Raw genomic sequence first — 18,364 nt, forward strand, 5'->3', positions numbered from 1 at the left:
GGCACTACTGGATTACCTAGGAGGCTTGATTCTTAGGCATTCCTGCCCCTCGGAGAAAACTATCCCTCCCAGGCTGAGACAGCTCAATACAGCTCTATATCACACAGAAGTCTGAGTCACTGGGCATCCAGGCTTACCCCTTCACCCATGGGCACAACCCAGCCACCCTGAACCCCAGCATACTCCAAATCCTCTAACCCAGGCTGGACCCAGGCCAGTCCTCCGCTCCCCGATTTGACCCTAATGTTCCTCATATTTGAGCTAAACTCAGAGAGATACGGGCTTCCTTGCCTTTTTACCACCTGAAACATTAGAGGACCATCTTGCTGTTAGACAGGGGCAGTTAACTCTAGCTCCAGCTAGTCAACATCTCTCATCTCCCATAACTTAAATACCATCCTTAGCTAGAGATGTAGCTCAGGGACAGATGCTCTCAAACACATACACAGTAAGAAGGAGGGACTCGGGATGTAACTCAGTTGTCATTCACCAGGCCCTGGTTTGATCCCCAACACCACATAAAACTGTGATGAAGGCACACTTCTGTTTTCCCAGTACTCATGAGCCAGAGAAAGGGGCCGATGGAGAAACTCAAAGGCATCCTTGGCTACATCTCAAGTTGGAAGCCAACCTGGGCTACATGAGAAACTATCTTTAAAAAAAAAAACAAAACAAAACAAAACAAAACAAAAAAAAACAGAAAATCAGAAAAACAAAAAACAGACAGCTAATGCCATTCTAATGTCAAAATGATATAGGTGGCAGGCCGCTTGCTTGGCTTCCGGCCATGTCCTGCTGGCTTTCATCCTGCCTCTCTAAATTGAGATCTCTTTACAGTTATCTCTGGAAGATACTAATAGCTGGAGTTTTTAGAAAGATTCTTATCTATTTTTAAAGACCTATTTTTAAAGACCTAATTTTTTTATTTTATTTTATGTGTATAAGTGGTTTGCCTGTGTGTATGTCTGTGTGTGCCTAGTGCTCACGGAGACCAGAAGAGAACGCTGGATCCCTGGGACTGTACTTAGTTGTGAACTGCTGTGCTGGGGCTGGGAACTAAGCTCCTGGTCCTCTGGAAGAGCAGTCTCTATTAGCCCTGTGTTTGTTTTTTCCTTCTCTCACTGAGCTTCCAATTTGCATGGGGCTTACTCATAGAGATTCATCTGGTGCTGATAACCCCATCCCACCAGAGGTGAGCAGGGCACAAATGTTGTCAACATCAGAAGCAGGAAGGGCAGGTAACAAGGCAGGACAAGGACCTAGGACCAGACTCCCACTGTAATGTGCCTTCCAGGCCACTTAAGTGCCACTTTAGGAAGATTTTACATGAGCACAGACTCCCTATTCCTGCTAGTGGATACACTAACTGTCCAGTCTCTTTACCTCCCATATCCTCAAGGCACTGGTGACATTCCTGGGGACAGAGGGGCTCATTTATTCCCAAGGATATTTGAACCAGGGCTTTCATCTTGATTCCAAAATGGGCATCTAAAGAGTTGCCAATGAACTGGGTGTGGTGACACCTTTAGTCCCAGCATGCAGGAGACAGAAGCAGATGGACCTCTTTGAGCTGAAAGCCAGCCAGGGCTACATAGTAAATCTGTCTCTTAATAAATAAATATAGAACAGAGTTGCCAATGTAAATGAAGGCAAAAGCTGAGGCCATAGAAACTTGCAAAGGTGAGAATGGGAAGGAGGGAGGGACTGAGGGAGGGACGGAGGGACAGAGGGACGAAGGACCCTTTGCCATCCTGCCTTGGCCAGCCTTTAAGGTCTCCTTGCCCACCATGTTCCACAATATTCCTGAAATTCTAACTACAGTGAACTGCCTACTCCTTGGAATGGAGCAAAGCAGTGTGGAGGTCTGCAGGGAGACTGGTTGGAGGTTGCACTGGACACATACCCTACACATGCACGCTCAGGTGTGTGCACACATTTATATAGATGCCCCTATTAAACCACTCAGCACACTGCTCCTCCAGACCACAAAGAGGCCAACAAGTCAGCTTTACAGATCCCTGGGAGGCTAAGTATGATCATACCACTATCCTCAAACCACCGAGGGCAACACGGAAAGCAAAGGCACATCCCCTAACTCTGCCTGCGTCTTGGGGCTGGTCTCCGAGGTATCTGAGCCCCAAAGGGCAGCAGAGAATGTATGTAAAAGGGCCCAAACCAGGTTCTCATCCTTCATCTGTGGCTGACTTGCTCTACAGTCCCTGATAGACCATCTTCTGTAACTCTCCAGCTGCAGGGCAAATGGGTTTAGATAAGCTGACCCCAAAAGGCTCTCCAGACCCACAGCTCATGTCGAGAGAATGAGGAGGCTTCAATGCAAAGAGGGCTAGGCACCCTTGCGGCAAAAATCCTCTAGCCATGCAAAGTTTCGGCACGTAAAGATGTAAGTATCTGGGCAGGAAAAACCTGAGTCTGGAGAAATGGCAGCTAAGAGCCAAAGGAGGGCAGTATCTTTAATAATCCATAATTAGTAAGACACATGTGCATTTAGCCATTCATTCATTTTATTTTTCAGTGCTGGGAACTAACCCCAGGGCTTAATACATGCTAGAATTGTATCATTGACTACATTCCCACCCTGTTGTTGTTGTTGCTGAGACAGGGTTTCTCTGTGTACCACTGGATGTCCCGAAACTCACTCTGTAGACCAGGCTGGCCTCAAACTCTCAGAGGTCCGCTTGCTTCTGCCTCCCAAGTGCTGGAATTAAAGGCTTGTGCCACCTCTGCTCTTTAAATTTCTTAATTGCCTAGGCTGGCTTCCACTCTGTGGCTTAGGCTAGCCACAGATCTCAGTCCTCCAGACTCTTAAGTACCTGGAATTTATAGGCCTGTGTACTGGGCCCAGCTACATAATTGATATTGATGGAGAAAAAAAAAAGTCCTATTGAGCCCTAACTATAAGGAATTTGCATATTTTTGTCATCTAGACTGACCAATATATGGGTGAGCAAATACCTCAAATATAGGCTAATATAGGCTAAGCCTACAAACTGCTCTAATGGGGCCCAATTCAGACCCCGGCACCCAAACTCTGAAAGCATAGGTACAGGAAAGGGACCAAGGCAGGCAAGGGGAGCCTCCAGCAAGCCTCTGCTATATGCAAAGCCCTCAGCAGGCAATGGTGGCAGCAGTCCCCATAAGCAGCCCTGCTCTGAAAAGCACCTGTGGGCACACTATGGATGCATTCTGACACCAGTGTCCAGTGCTCACACGTTCACACAGACACACCGAGGATGTGGCTGAAAATGACATTCCCAAGGTCAAGGACACAGGGACAGAGCAACTCCTGGAGGATACCAGAAGAATACCAGTATAAAGAAAAAAATCCCCTGAGACTTTGACCCTCTGCACAGAACAGAAGGCAAGAAAATGGTACAATCCACTTCCCTAAACCTACCTGGTCCTCAGAGCCGGCTAACCTTGCTTACCAGGTCTGCAAGCCATGGGGCCCAACTGCTAGCCAGACTGTCCAGAGCCCAGTGGAGAAGGGAGGCCCTTCCCAGGACACATCAGTTCTGACCCAGAGCCCCTCACACCCTCATGATGGAAGAAGGGGCCCACAGGGGCCACCCCAGGCCTCACTGTTCTCTATGGCTTTTTATTCCTATGTGATACTATTGCTCGCTCATATAGGGATTGGAGCCGTGGCGCACGGTGAGGGTAGCCGACAGAGGGCTCCGATGTGGAACAAGAGGGCTCAAGGTAAACCACTAGCCTGGAGGACTCACCTCTGCTAGCTATGATAGGATGGGGTGAGGGACTGCTGAGCTCTGACCTACCAGTCTAGTGCTCGAGACACACTCAGAAATGCTGGCACCAGGGCCCCACGTGGGTACTCAGAGGAGCAGCAATGGAACACGGAAAGGGGGACACAGGAGAACAAGTTCAATGCCCTGCAACCTGAAGAAACTCCTTAATAACCAAGAGGGTAAGGAGGAAAGCTAAGAGTGGTCCAAATACAAAAGGAAGATCCTTGGTGGAAAGTAGATGGTTTCCACCAGTCAGGCTAAGGCAGGAGAGGAGAAACCATGGCCAGGCTGCCACGGGGAGTCATGGTTAAGCAGGCAGCTATAAGCCTGTCCTGCTCACCCACACTGATTCAGTCATCACAGATGCCCATCAACAGACCCTGAGTGTGCACCAAGCCAAGAAAGGCGTGAGAAACTCTGTGAGGGGCTGGCACCATTGCTGGGACCACACCACTCCTGCCCAGAAGCCCCCAGAAGATCTGTGACCCCGAAAGAGGCACTGAGGGAAGATGAGATGAGACCCCCACAACATGCTCCTTTTTATTTTCAGTCTCCCTACCTTCGTCCCATGGAGGAAACAGGCTGAGAACTGTGAACTGGCCAAGAAGCTTCTTCTAGGCCCCAAGGCTACCTGCTGACATGACAGAAACTAGGGGTGGAAAGGAGCCCCCATCTTCTATTTGAGTTGGGGGAACAAACATGGAGTAGATCTGTGGGAGGCGGGTAGAGCAACAGAGGAGGGAGTCCTAACGCACAGTGGGGCCTGGGAATCAGTCCTTGATCTTCCTAAGAGACCCTGCCCTTGAAGGACTCTCGTATGCTCTCAAACTGTGAGCTATTCCATCACTGAGGATAAAAAATCAGGAGGTGAACGTCCATAACATTGGTCCCTGTCAACCCTGTATGCAGCAAATGTGTGCCACCCTGGAAGCGGCAAAAGAAAGTGTAAGAGTCATTGTCAGCAAGGAAGGTGGTAATGTCCAGGCTTTCAGCAGAAGCCTGGCTAACAAGATCAGACATGACCCAGGCTCCAGCCACCTTTGTAGGCCCATCCTGCCCATCAGTGCCTCCACTCAAAAATAGCACATCAATAGGCCCCGGTGGCTGCTTTCCCAGCTCTGCTCCCACATGCAGGGCCAGTTCTTGGTTCCGACCGCCCTTGCCAGATCCCTGCAGCTGCACCGTGGGCTCGCCACCAGCCAGGAGGCAGACTGGACCTTTAGCCTTTGCCACAGCTTCCAGCGCCTCCTCCAGCTGCAGGTCCGGGAGCTGGAGCTCAGCTGCCAGCTGATGGAGTTTTGCCTCCTCCTCCAAGGAATGCTCAGCCATGGATGAAGTGAGGTGGGCTGCAGCCACCCGGGCTAGAAGCCCATAGAACCGAGCCACACTTTTTACATCACCCTGCATGGCTGTGCTCAACACCACGGCATGGTAGCCCAGAACCTCCGCTTGCCTCTGAGCCTCAGCCAGTGCCAGGGAATTAGAGCCGATGATAACATTGAGGACATGACCACAGGTGTGTGGTCCGTGGGGGTCAGAGTCAGCCCGAGAGAGCACAGTCTTCACAGAGCGTGGCAGAGCAGCACGGAGACCATAACGATTAAGAATGTGCAGGCAATCTTGCACGCTGTGGGCACTGGCCACAGTAGGGCCACTGGCAATCACCTCCAAAGGGTCCCCAATCACATCGGACAAGATGAGGCTTACCACCTAGACAAAGGCCACAAAATAAGGTTCAGTCTTGCTTCTTCCATGTTCCAGGGCCCTAAAGGACAAACTGGACCTGGGTATACAGCACCTGATATGCTTCCTTGCCTACATCTACCCACTTCTTGCCACTTTCAAGTGAGCTGGCAGAACACTTAACCAGAAAGCCTCCCTCTTACCCTCTTTAGGCTTCCTCCCAGGACTTTCCAGACAAGGCCCCTGCCAATTCCTATGTTCAAAGCAAAGCTCTCATCTCCCTGACACATGCTGGGAACCCAGGGCTGACTGAAAAAGTGATTAGAGCACCTGAGCAGGATAGGCAGCCTGAGCCAGCCCTCCTCCTTTCAGCTGGGACAGGGCCTTGCGGATGGTGTTCAGCTCCTGGATTGTGGCTCCTCGGGCTGCCAGCAGCTTGGTGAGCATCTGTTTCTCCTCCAGTGTGACAGGTGGAACAGGAGCAGGCAGCAGGGCTGAGCCCCCACCTGCAGAGTCAGTGAGGGTGTGAGGGAGAAGAGACAGCCCAACCCAGAAAACCAGGCAGGACACAAGGGAGGTCTAAGGAGGTGGGGTTACAGTGCCCCCTTGTGGACATAGAGTGAAGTTGTCCCCCTACCTTAAGCAAGGAGAGAGTTCCATGAGGACTAGAAACCTTGGAGCCTGAATGACACTGCTCCAGACAGCAATGTTTTCCAAAGGTTCTGATATATACTAGTGTTAGGTACCCGGCTGTGCCTTCACCATCACAGAATGTTCAGGAGGGAGAACTTACAGCTGAGGACAGACGGCTGACCTGACACCACCCACACGGTACCCTCCGGGTTCCTCAGCATCCCCGTGACCACCCCCGTCAGCTGTTCCCAGCTTATCTGGAACCCACACCTGAGATGAGCACGAGCAGCAGGTCATCCGCTGTGAGCCCCTCTGCCAGCTGCCGAATGGCCAGAGCAGCCCGGAGCGCATCCCGATCCGGTAAGTTGTCCTCGGCGCCCTCAAACACCTGGATGTGGCTGTGCGGCTTCAGCAGCAGCTCTCTGAGGAGGGAGCAAACAGGGAGACGAGATGGGGTGGGCTCCTCTCCTCCCGCCTGACTTCTCGGCTGTACGGGTGAAAGGAGCCCTTTGATACCCTATTTTGAAACCAGGCCAGACCTAGGAGAGAGGGAAACCAAAGGAGAAAGGTTTTCCTCCAAAGGACAGTGTAGGGCATTCCCTGCCCCCACAGATTCTTACTGCTTTCCAGCCTGCTCCATAGCAGCTCGGATCCCCCTGGGTACGCTGATAATGCCCTGCACAAGATGCTGCTTCAGTAGCTCATCAGCTGCAGCCGCCATGCCCAGCACAGCCTTGCCGAAGCCCACGAGGTAGAGGTTCTCTCGTAGCTGAAAGGTCCGGTCCCTCACCTTCAGCTGTCTGCCACTAGGATCCAAGGACAGTGTCCTTTGCAGCATGGGGCCTGGCTGCACAGCACCCACAGCACTGTCAAACAGCTGCCGGGCCTGTTCTGCCAAGGCCATACCACTGGTCATCCGAGCGACTGGAGGCCCCCAGAGGAATGGACGTGACGGGGCTCGGAGGAGACAGGGCAAGACTTGTAGGGCCGCAGCCATGCCCCACTTCTCTCAGCACAGCCTTGTATCCATAGCTGCCTAGAGAGGGAGAAGAAGGAGTGAGGCCACAGACAAAACCCCTCCATCACAGCCACCCCTGAGGGCTCAGGACTGGTGGCCTCCATAACTTGAAGTGAAAACTGAAGAGGTCATGAAGCCTGCAGCAAACCTGATCTTGCACCAGTCCTGAAAGCCCAGCCCTGACGCCCAGCTACGTCCTCTTCTCTAGGCCACACACCAGTCTTCTGGACACTCTGCCTCAAGTCCAAAGTCCCTGTTAAGTGGACCTTTCTCCTAGGTCACCTCCTTTGCCTGGGAGTTAATCATTCATGAAGGAAGCCATTCCCACCAGCCGGCTCCTGTACCATTCTTTTTCCACATCCTGTACTTCCAAAGCCCTCACACCATGGCAGTGCCCCCTTCTGGCATTTATGATTCCACTTTACCATTTCTACTGCCAAAAAAAAAAAAAAAAAAAAAAAAAAAGCTATTGGTCGTCTAGCCAACTGACCCCAAGTCCATTGACCTCTAGCCTGCTCTATTTTGTTAGCTCATAAGACTAGTCTGGCAATGCTGGTTCCATGTGGACCAACTGCAGATTTATCCGTGCACACAGCCTAAGGAAGCTCAGTCAGTACTCAGGCTGGCTCAGCAAGTGGTCCAGGCACAAATCAAGAGTAACTACAAGATCTGATGCAAGGTGAGACCTTTGGCAAGTTCTCCAGGTTATATACAAAAGGACATGTGCTATGGGGCTCAATCTAGAAAAGACAAGACAATCTAAAAAGAAAAGACACCCTGTACCCACACAGCTGGCCACGATCAGCCTTGCCAGGAACACCGCCTTTCTGGCTCCATGATAGCAAAACAAGTCCTGAGTTACACCACTCACAGAAAAAAAAAAAGAAAAAAAAAAAAAAAAAAAAAAAAACAGCTCAGTGCTAGAGCCGGCAAGGCCAGGTTCCAGTAAAGATGCCCAAACAATCATTTTCCCCACTGGGCAGAGCGAAAAACAGAAAGGTCTTGGGGTAAAGGTCAGGAAGATACAGGGTAAATATAAGAACAATAAAGGACTCATCTGTAATAAGGTATCTAAATTTGGGGACTGGAGGAGACTGGAGAGTGGACCACTGAGCTACAGTCAAGCCCCTAAAAGTGGAAAGACAACTGTATCTGTAAGCATGGATGGAAGAGGGCGGAGCCTAGGGACTGGGATTCTAGCTTTTTTAAAGTTTGCAGTATATCTTTTCTCAAACTGAGCTCTTTTGCAAGATAAGAGGTGGTATTCAATGAAGCCTAACTCTCAAGAAACTTGAAAGTGTAGTTCTGTAGGAGAAACCATCCCTAGCATGCATAAAGCCATCCAATTCTCCATAGTGCTGGAAAATTTGTGCCCTTATTCCCCCAACACCTCAGGCTTTCTGATTCTCTGTACAATTTTACAGGAAAACTCCAGGTAACAATTTATCCCACTCCTAAATAACGTAGCGCCTTCCAGACCTGCACCATGTGGCCTTGCAGTTCCCAGCCAGCTCCCCCTCCCCCCCAAAAACCCCACTGTTTGTGAAAAGGAATACACGGGCACTGCCATGGGATGCCTGCAAACATGTTCAGTTTTCATGTATGGGATTCCCCCGGGCTTGTTACTAAACACATCTTAGCATCTAAAACATAATGCTCAGCGCTAGGTGAAGTTTGTATCTATTTCACAGAGGGGCAAAAGCCTAGAATGTCCCTAAAATAACTCAGGGGAAAAAAAAAGTTCAAAGCCAAAATTGCCAGGTAAAACAATACAGGGCATTTGGTGAAATTTGAATTTCGGTTAAGTAATTTTCTATTATAACTATGACCAGTATATTTTAGATTATTTATAACTAAAAGTTATGTTGCGGAAAGTCTAAGTTTAACTGGACAACTTGCATTTTCAGTTGCCAAATTCCCAACTCTATTTAAGACACTACACCTTCCCAGCTCCAAGGCATCTGTTTGTTAAGTGAAACGCAAAGACCAGCCTCGACTCCTCCGGGAACCAAGTAGAGCTGACATCATGTCCGGACTTGGCCAACCGCCAGGTGACCGGAAGTGACGTCACCTGAGGCGGGTCCTATAATCTTCGCGAGGAAAATGTTGACGCGCAGTGCAAGATGTCGCAAAATTTAGGGGCTCCTGACGCCTGGATCTGTCTATGTCCTGGCCAGGAACGACTTCCAAGGAACAATGATATTCTTGAGACGCAACTTACCTTTCCGCAGCTTCCAGGGCTGGGGACCGGAAGTACTTTCTGTGGGTGGGGATTAATCCGGAAGTGGCTGGTTTGAGGTTTCCGTAGAGACCTAGAGCTTAGTTTAGAACTTTCATGCCTCACTGACCGGCAGGAAACCTGAAAAGAGGCGAATGCAGACCTCTGTTTTCTGTATTCCTGCGGTGGATTCTCAGTGATTTGTAGTGATCCTTCTCTCTCTATTCTGTTAGATCTAGTCAATCGTTAAATGCACCCTGAATTCCTGTTAGGTGCCGGACATTGGGCTGAACCGTCTGTGAGAACTACGACACACCCCTCTAAAGAGAGATTTAAAACTATTCATGACAATTCACTGATGTTTACCACTTTTCTCCATAAGCCACCACATATAGCTAACTCAGCAAAAGTTTGGTGATCTTTGGACACACAAAAGCAGACTGCCTATAAACAAAATGACCCTAAACCTTCTTCCTACCCTTGCTCTCACATTGGGTCCACTATGACCTAGTCATGCCTTCCCACGTTCAAAAATCAACTGTTGGCTGAACTCCAAAAACACAAGAGTACACATTTTTTCTTTACCGATGGAAAGGAATCTTTCAAACATGTTTTCTTTAAAAGTTTGGGGGGGGGGGTTGTTTTTGTTTTTGTGTTTTTACCTCGACTCCCACCAGGCTGACTTCAAGTTTATGATCCTACTGACTCAGCCTCCAGAGTACTAAAGTTGCAGATGTGTACTACTGTGTAATTGAGAAGCTTAACCACAACCCCACCACACCACACCCCACACCCCGTCTAAATTTCCTTACTATGTGATGCTTCCTCCTATCGGCATTGTCTCTTTTCCTTTCGTGAAATCCCTTGCATTTTGCAACTAAAGACATTGCTGTTCCCTGTCAGTCTTGGCAGTCCAGTGGGATCCTGTTTCAAAATCCTTTAAAGAAGAAAAAAAAAAAAAAAGGTGGAGGAGGAGGGGGGAGGAGGAAAAATGGAAATCCTGGTTTCTGTTTGTATGGAGAGCAACAGAAATACAAATAAGAATTAGATCATCTCAGTACCGTGGAGTGGGTTTAAATGTCTTGCAGCTAAATGCATCTTGTGACTAGTTTAGGAATAGCAGTGGAGGTTTTTTGTTTTGTTTTGTTTTTGTTTGTTTGTTTTTTTAAATGGACACGGAAAGGTGGAGAGATGTTTCAGTGGCTAAGAGTATTTGTTGCTCAGTTCCTAGCAAGGAACTTTTAAAATCCCAAGGATTTTACAACCATCCTCAACTTCAGTTCCAGAGAAGCTGATGTCCTCTTCTGACTCCATCAGGCACCAGGCATTCATGTGGTACATATACATATGAGAGACAAAAGATTTATACACATAAGGATTTTTTTTTTTCTTAATGGAGACAGGGCTGGTAATGTAGCTCAGCTGAATAAATACTTGCTTAGCATGCACAAGGCTCTGATCTGATCCCCAACATCACAGAAACCATATACCTATAATCTCAACATCTAGAAGAATCCGAATCTCAAAGTCATCCTTGTCAGTCTGGGATATATAAGACCTTGTCTCAAAAAAAGTGGGGGAACTGAAGAGATAGCAGAGCAGGTTAGATCACTTACTACTCTTCCAGATGATGGAGGTTCTATTCCCAGGACCCACAAGGCAGCTTACAACTATCTCTAACTCCAAATTCTAAGGGAGCCAGTGCCCTCTTCCTGCCTCTTAGGGCACTAGGTACTGTGTACTTACATACATGCAGGTAAAACTTTCATACACACAAACGATTTAAAAATAAGTAAATTAAATAAAGCGATAAATGGTACCTGAGGAATGACACCCAAGGTTGCCTTTTGGCCTTCACCTACACATGCACACAAATATATATACACACACATACAAAATAGGCAAGTGGGGCTGGAGAGATTGCTCAGCAGTTAAGAGCACTGACCATTCTTCCAGAAGTCCTTAGTTCAATTCCCAGCAACCACATGGTTACAACCATTGTAATGGGATCAGATGTTCTCTTCTGATATGTCTAAAGACAGCTACAGTATACTCGTATATATAAAATAAATACATAAATCTAAAAAATAATAAGTTGTCTGCAGGTCTGTCATGATCTTACTTCTGTTTATCAAATAGCTTCACTGTATCCTCCAGAGGAGGTAAGCAACTTCACATGGTGGAGGGCAAGTGGGTCTCTTAGAAGAGGCCTTAATTTTTTTATTTATATATATGTATATAATTAATTTTTATATACAATGGACATAGCCATCTCCAGAGTCTCCACTTTTTTTGTTCTTTTGTTTTGTTGTTTTGAGACAGGATCTCACTATGTAGTCCTGGTTGTCCTTGAACTCACTGTATAGAACAAACTCACAGGGATCTGGCTACCTGTTTCTGGAGTGCTGAGTGTAAGGTTTGCATCTCCCCAAGTGATTAAGGACCCTGCTTCTTAACCTTATTTCTTTGAAGATTGGGTTTTAACAGGAGTTTTAGAGATATACAAATTTTCCAACAATAGCAGCTGTCAATGAATTGAAGCTATCCCTAAATGGAAGATTCTGGAGATTAATTGCTGACTGGAATTCTATGATTCTGAAGAATTAGAATGTAACATCTAGAGCTGATATCTTGGACAAATTTTAGTTCCCCTGAATTTTGTCGTTGCTTTGATCTGATGCTTCTTAATATTTGTTTTGTTTTTAGTTATTTGTATGTGTGTGCCTCTGTGAGGGTATATACACATGAATGAAGGTGGCAAAGGAGGCCAGAGGTGTCAGGTCCCCTGAAAGTGAAGTTACAGGCAGCTGTGAGGTGCCTCACATGGGAGATTGGAACTGAACAGAGTCCTCTGGAAGAGGAGCTACATGCTCTTAACTGCTGAGCCATCTCCAGCCCATAGTTCAGTGTTTTCTTTTGTTTTGTCTTGAGGTGGGACCTGGAACTCTTAGCAACCCTTCTGCCTCAGCCTCTTCTGTGAGCTACCATACCAAACTCTTTAGTTCCCTTACTAGACATTTATCATCTGCCTCTCTGTTGGAACTAACATCACTTTAGCCATGAAGTAAAATTCCTGGAATGCAGTAACTTATTCATTTAATAGCCCATTACCTTCTACCAATCCAAAAGTGAAGAATACCACCAGACAGCATCTGAGTCCTATAACAGAGGTTTTCCTGTTTTGTGGGATCATAAACTTGATTCATCCTTTCTTCTGTGACTATAAAATGATCATACAACTGCCTCCATGGTGGAACGTGCCTGTGGAACAACTTGAATCCATATCTCCTGGTCACAGCTGTAGCTGTCTTCAGACACACCAGAAGAGGGCATCAGATCCCATTACAGATGGTTGTGAGCCACCATGTGGTTTCTGGGAATTGAACTCAGGACCTCTGGAAGAGCAGTCAGTGCTCTAAATCACTGAGCCATCTCTCCAGCCCAACACAACTGATTTTTAAAGTTCATTTATTATTGTGTGTTTGTGATGTACAAGTACAGTGCAGATGCGGAGGCCAGAGGACAACTTTGCGGCATCACCTCCCTCCACGACATTCACATGGCCTCCAGGGATCAAACTCAGGCTACCAGGGCTGTGCAGCAAGCATCCTTACCAACTGAGCCAACTCACCAGCCCCACACTGATTTAATTTATTGATTACTTGAGAGAACCCAGACTATCATCAACTTCGTAGCTGTCCCTCCTAAAGCTGCCTCAAACCTCTATTTTGTCCCACATTTGTCCTTGATATCCTGGACCTTGGGTCTCATACAAGAGATCCCATACAACTAAGCCTGGACATACATCCATGCAGTCCAAGGAAACAGACAGGGGGATCAATAGTGAGTTTGAGGCTAGCTTTTCAACATAGCAAGTTCCAAGCCAGTCAGGGCTAACACTTAGTGAGATTTTATCTGAAAACAAACAACATAATAAATGCATGTTTTAATTTTTTGTTAAAATCTTTGTTAAAGATTTATTTATTTTGTGAGTATACTGTAGCTGTCCTCAGACACACCAGAAGAGGGCATCAGATCCCATTACAGATAGTTGTGAGCCACCATGTGGTTGCTGGAAATTGAACTCAGGACCTCTGGAAGAGCAGTCAGTGCTCTTATACACTGAGCAATCTCTCCAGCCCATGTTTTAATTTTTTAAAAAGGAAGAAAGAACCAGACCTCTTAGTGGCAGCACAGCCTGGGTGTTAGCCTCCTATTTTCCAACGTATCAAGTTGTTCCAAATAAGACCTTTCTTGAGCAGAGAATACTGTTTTATAGTAGAGCACTTCTTTTTTTTTTTTTTTAAAGATGTATTTATTTTATTTATATGAGTACACTGTAGCTGTCTTCAGACACACCAGAAGAGGGCATCAGATTCCATTACAGATAGTTGTGAGCCACCATGTGGTTGCTGGGAATTGAACTCAGGAGCTCTGGAAGAGCAGTCAGTGCTCTTAGCCCCTAAGCTATCCATCCCTCCAGCCCAGTAGAGCACTTCTTAGCATATGGATGCCTAGAGTTCATTCCCCAGCACCACATAAAGCTGGGCATAGTGGTGCAAGCCGATAATCCTAGCTCTCAGGTGGAGGCAGGATCAAAAGTTCATGGTCATCCTCACCACACAGCAAATGTGAGGTCACAAGAAATTCTTTAAAAAAAAAAAAATAAGGAAAGAGAAAGCAGAATTGATGGGAGACCTGTGTGAAGATCCATGTGCCTGATTTTAATCCCAACTCATCTGTTTGGTATCTTCCTGACAACTACCTTCCAATGATAAACCTTTCTTTAACCTGTGAATGGGACAGCTACAGGGAAAGGATCAATACAATTTAGTTAATTTTACAGTTCTTGAAAAAAAAATGGAGCTGTGTGCCAAAAGGAAACAAAGTTACCCTCGTACATTCATGGAGACACAAAGAAACACAAAACCCTTGCTATTGGGATTCTGTAAACCCCACCCCTCAATTACCTGGCAGTAGCCAGGTATGCTCCGCCTCAGTGACTGCTTGACTCCTCCTCTCCCTCTTGCCTCTTGGCTCTCTTTGCTCTCCCACCTCTACCCCTCCTCTTCCCCCCTCTCTTTCCAAGAGCTCATGGCCCATGGCCGGCCTCCACTCCTCTATTCCTCCCTTTCTCTCTCTCTCTCTCTCTCTCTCTCTCTCTCTCTCTCTCTCTCTCTCTCTCTCTCTCTCTCTCTCTCTCTCTTCATCCTTTTCCTAACATTGGTGCCAAAACCCGGGATGTCATCTTTTAACACTTTCAACTAAGGGTGAGGTTTGGGACCAGTCTTCCTCCTGACACCCTTGGCTCTTCAGTGCTGGGTCTGTCTTGAGGTCCTGTCTAGTGCAGGAGTGCAGCTGCTCCACAGAAGGAAGTGGATTAGCAAGGTGCAGTGAGTGTGAGAAGCTACTTTTCACAGAAGCAGCTCCACCGTAGAGCTGAGAAAGTGTTGCCAGAGCCCAGTTGTCCCTTGGGGGTAAGAATTACACCACACAACCAGCAGGGCTCATAGTCGTCTCTGAACATCTGACCATAATCTCTACCAATGGGCATGGTGGGACACGCCTTGGATGACAGCATTCCAGAAGCAGAGGCAGGGGGATCTCTGTGAGATTGAGACGAGCCTGGTGTCTACATAGTGAGTTCCAGGCTAGCCAGGACTACATAGAGAGACTTTGTCTGAAGAAAGCAAAAAAAAAAAAAAAAAAAAAAAAAAAAAGGTCATGCCTAGAGAGATGCAGCCAAAACAATAGTTTCACCAGTAATAGATTACATAATTCCCATGGATACCAAACCCCATGGATGCTAAAGTCACCTAAAATAATATTTTTGTTTGTTTGCTTTGTTTCTGAAACAAGGTCTAACTGTGTGGCTCTGGCTATCCTGGAACTCAAAGCCTCCCCCAGGTTAAAAGCATGAGTACCATACCCAGCCCTAAACTAGTATTTGTACATAAGCCACACACACCTTTCAGTATACTTGAAATCGCCTCTTTTGTAATTCTTAATACAACATGCAGGCTGTACTGCTTATAAGGCAACCACACACAGGACAAGAAAGTCCTTACTCAGTTCAGGTCTACCCATCGTAGGCTGAGTCCATCTGCAAATTTGGAATCCACAGAATATAATGTAGGTTAAATTATCAGAAAGGTTTTGTTTTTTAAGACTTTGGAGACAATTTTGTGGGAGTGAAGAAAAGAGTTTCAGGGACTAGGCAGCTCCTCCTGCCCCCAGGTCAGTCCACATCTTTGCCCCAGAACAGGACAGCATTGTTTGCCCAACAATGGACTTTGTTAAATATGAATGGTTATTTGCCCTTTGCCTTGGGAACAAGGCCAAAGCTGGAGTTAGAGACTGTGTGAATCCAGTCTTGGGTGTCTGCTGATTTCAAGACCTTGAGAAGTTACTTAACCACTCAGAAACCCAGGCTTTCTCTTTATAAAAATAAGCCCAAAAGAAATTGAGGACGATTGCTTAGCATTCATCAGACCCTGGGGTCATCCACAAGGAAAAAAATGAAGGAAGGAATGAAGAAGGAGAGAAAAGGAAGTTTTTATTTCATATTTATTTGTGTATGTGTACACGCCACAACTCAGGCATAGAAGGCAAAGGACAGTTTGTAGAAGTCTGCTCTCTCCCACCGCCAGTGGGTTCCAGGACGACCAGGTGTCAAGTACATCTTGGTAGCAAGCACTTTCGCCCCTGACCCATTTCATTTCATTGATGATAGATAGATAGATAGATAGATAGATAGATAGATAGATAGATAGATGATAGATAGATGATAGATAGATAGATAGATGCTATACATTTGCTACACTGAACTGTTTAGGAGGCAACCATGGACAAGAAAGTTCTTATATAAGCTGGAGAGAAGGCTCAACAGTTAAGAACACTGCCTATTCTTCAGAGGTCCTGAGTTCAATTCCCAGCAACCACATGGTGGTTCACAACCATCTGTAATGGGATCTGATATCCTCTTCTGCTGCGTCTGAAGATAGCGCCCACCAGTGTATTCACATACATAAAATAAGTAAATAAATCTTTAAAAAGAAAAGAAAGTCCTTCCATACTAAGTTCAGATCTACCCATCATAGGCTAGAGAGACAGAGACAGAGAGAGGTAAAATTAATAGGTCTTTTCTGCCAATGAAAGGAAGCCCAGCCCCTGGGCTAGAAAATTCAAGGCAGAACACAGGGTATGCCAGCCACACTTTGCAACAGGTAGGGGACTGAGGGATGCTGGAAGAACATGAAGGCCAGGTCTGCTTTGATATGTTAAATATGAACCTCAGCCACTTTGTCTTGTGTCTGAAACCCAACAAAACCATCTGTGAGGTTGCCACAGAAGAGATTATGATTTTATAATCTCAGATTGATATAAAATGTTATCTCTTCTATGTCTCCCATAGAACATTTATTTCCTCAAGGGCTCCCCTTGAGGAATGAAAGGAAGCATTTATTTAGCAAATCAGTAGTGTTAGGGGAAGGATGAAGAGAGTAGGGGGCATATGGCCCATGGAGGTGCGGCAAGGCCTGGGGTTAAGGGGGATGCCTCTGGGGGGTCAATGTTGGGAATCCCTTTCCCCTGAGGGACCAGCCACACAATGGTATAGTACAGAATAGAGTTTATTCAGGTCATGGGAGAGTTAAGAGAGGCAGAGAGAGAGAGAGAGAGAGAGAGAGAGAGAGAGAGAGAGAGAGTAGAGGAGTAGAGGCTGGCTATGAGAACGTGGAGGGAGGGGGGGAAGGGAAGGGAAGAGGAGGGGTAGGAGTGGGAGAGCAAGGCTGCAAGTGCACAAGGGCAAGAGAGAGAGGAGGGGTCAAGCAGCTCCTTTTATAGTGTCAGGTCACTGGGGCGGAACATACCTGGCCACTGCTGGGTAATTGAGGGGTGGGGTATACCTGGCTGTTGCTAGGTAACTGAGGGGTGAGGTTTACAGAATCCCAACAAGTAGACTCCTGGGGAATGCTGCAGTTCTAAGTGAACAATCCAGTATCTAAAACAGTCTCCCAATACAAAAGTCACCAAAAAAATTCCTATGCAAAATCACCACTGGATTCCACGGTGTCCTAACAGCCCACTTATCTTCTGACACACGCCCTCTTTTAAATGGCCCAAAGAAATCACCTGACTAACTATTTCAAGACTCTAAGGATGCCCTACTGGGCACTTTCGCTCAGAGAGTATCTCAATTAGAATTTGTAAGGAAAGAAACCTAAGGGCTGGAAAGATGCACTGATTGCTCTTCCAGATGTAGTTCAATTCCCAGCAACCACACAGTGACTCACCACCATCTGTAAAGTAATCTAATGACCTTTTCTGGTGTGTCTGAAGACAGTGATAGTGTACTCATATACATAAAATAAATACATTAGTTCTTAAAAGAAAAAAAACTGAAGAGATGGCACATGTCTCTGGATGCTGAACCTAAACAACTGCCATGTGCCTAGTACCTTTTTTGATTTGTTTGATTTTTAAATTTTTATTTTTTAAAGTAGTCTTATTATGAATCATAAATTGTCCTCAAGATAACCCTGTCTAGTTCCTGAGTGCTGATATTCCCTGTGTATACTATCACACCCAGTGCTGATTTTTGTTTGTTTCATCTTTTTTTTTTTTTAAGAATTATTTATTTTATGTATGAGTACACTGTTGCTGTCTTCAAATACACCAGAAGAGGGCATCTGATACCTTTACAGACGGTTGTGAACTACCATGTGGTTGCTGGGAATTGAACTCAGGACCTCTGGAAGAGCAGTCAGTGCTCTTAATCACTGAGCCATCTCTCCTATCCCTGTTTGTTTCGTCTTTAAAAACAAAACAAACCCCACTATATAGCCCTAGCTGGCTTCAACCTCGTTAATGTAGACCAGTACTAGGATGAACAGTGTGAGCCACCATACATAACATCGAGCTTTTGTTTAAGTGCTACAATCCACTCCTAGATCTAATTTTCCCTCTGCCCTGGAGCTAGCTAGCTACTCTGGGTCGCTAAATCTTGGGAAGAAGCTTTGGTCTGAAAGTGAAATCTAAAGAAGG

At 46.4% G+C, this 18,364-nt stretch overlaps 1 protein-coding gene across 2 annotated transcripts; it reads right to left on the minus strand.

Moving 5' to 3' along the window:
- Nucleotides 1-4,284: 4,284 nt before the first annotated feature.
- On the minus strand, nt 4,285-9,347 carry GLYCTK (glycerate kinase). Of its 2 annotated transcripts, none has more exons than XM_080934908.1 (5): nt 9,323-9,347; nt 6,704-7,119; nt 6,354-6,505; nt 5,781-5,956; nt 4,285-5,477 (listed from the first exon to the last, which is right to left on the minus strand). In XM_080934908.1, the coding sequence occupies exons 2-5, from the start codon at nt 7,078-7,080 to the stop codon at nt 4,611-4,613; spliced, it is 1,572 nt and encodes a 523-aa protein (XP_080791034.1). In that variant the 5' UTR covers nt 7,081-7,119; nt 9,323-9,347; the 3' UTR covers nt 4,285-4,610. The 2 variants fall into 2 exon arrangements, with proteins under 2 accessions (XP_080791034.1, XP_080791035.1); XM_080934909.1 differs by lacking the exon at nt 9,323-9,347 and adding an exon at nt 9,044-9,142.
- Nucleotides 9,348-18,364: the final 9,017 nt, after the last annotated feature.

This window comes from Micromys minutus (assembly GCF_963924665.1).
Source record: "Micromys minutus genome assembly, chromosome: 21".
Taxonomy (NCBI): domain Eukaryota; kingdom Metazoa; phylum Chordata; class Mammalia; order Rodentia; family Muridae; genus Micromys; species Micromys minutus.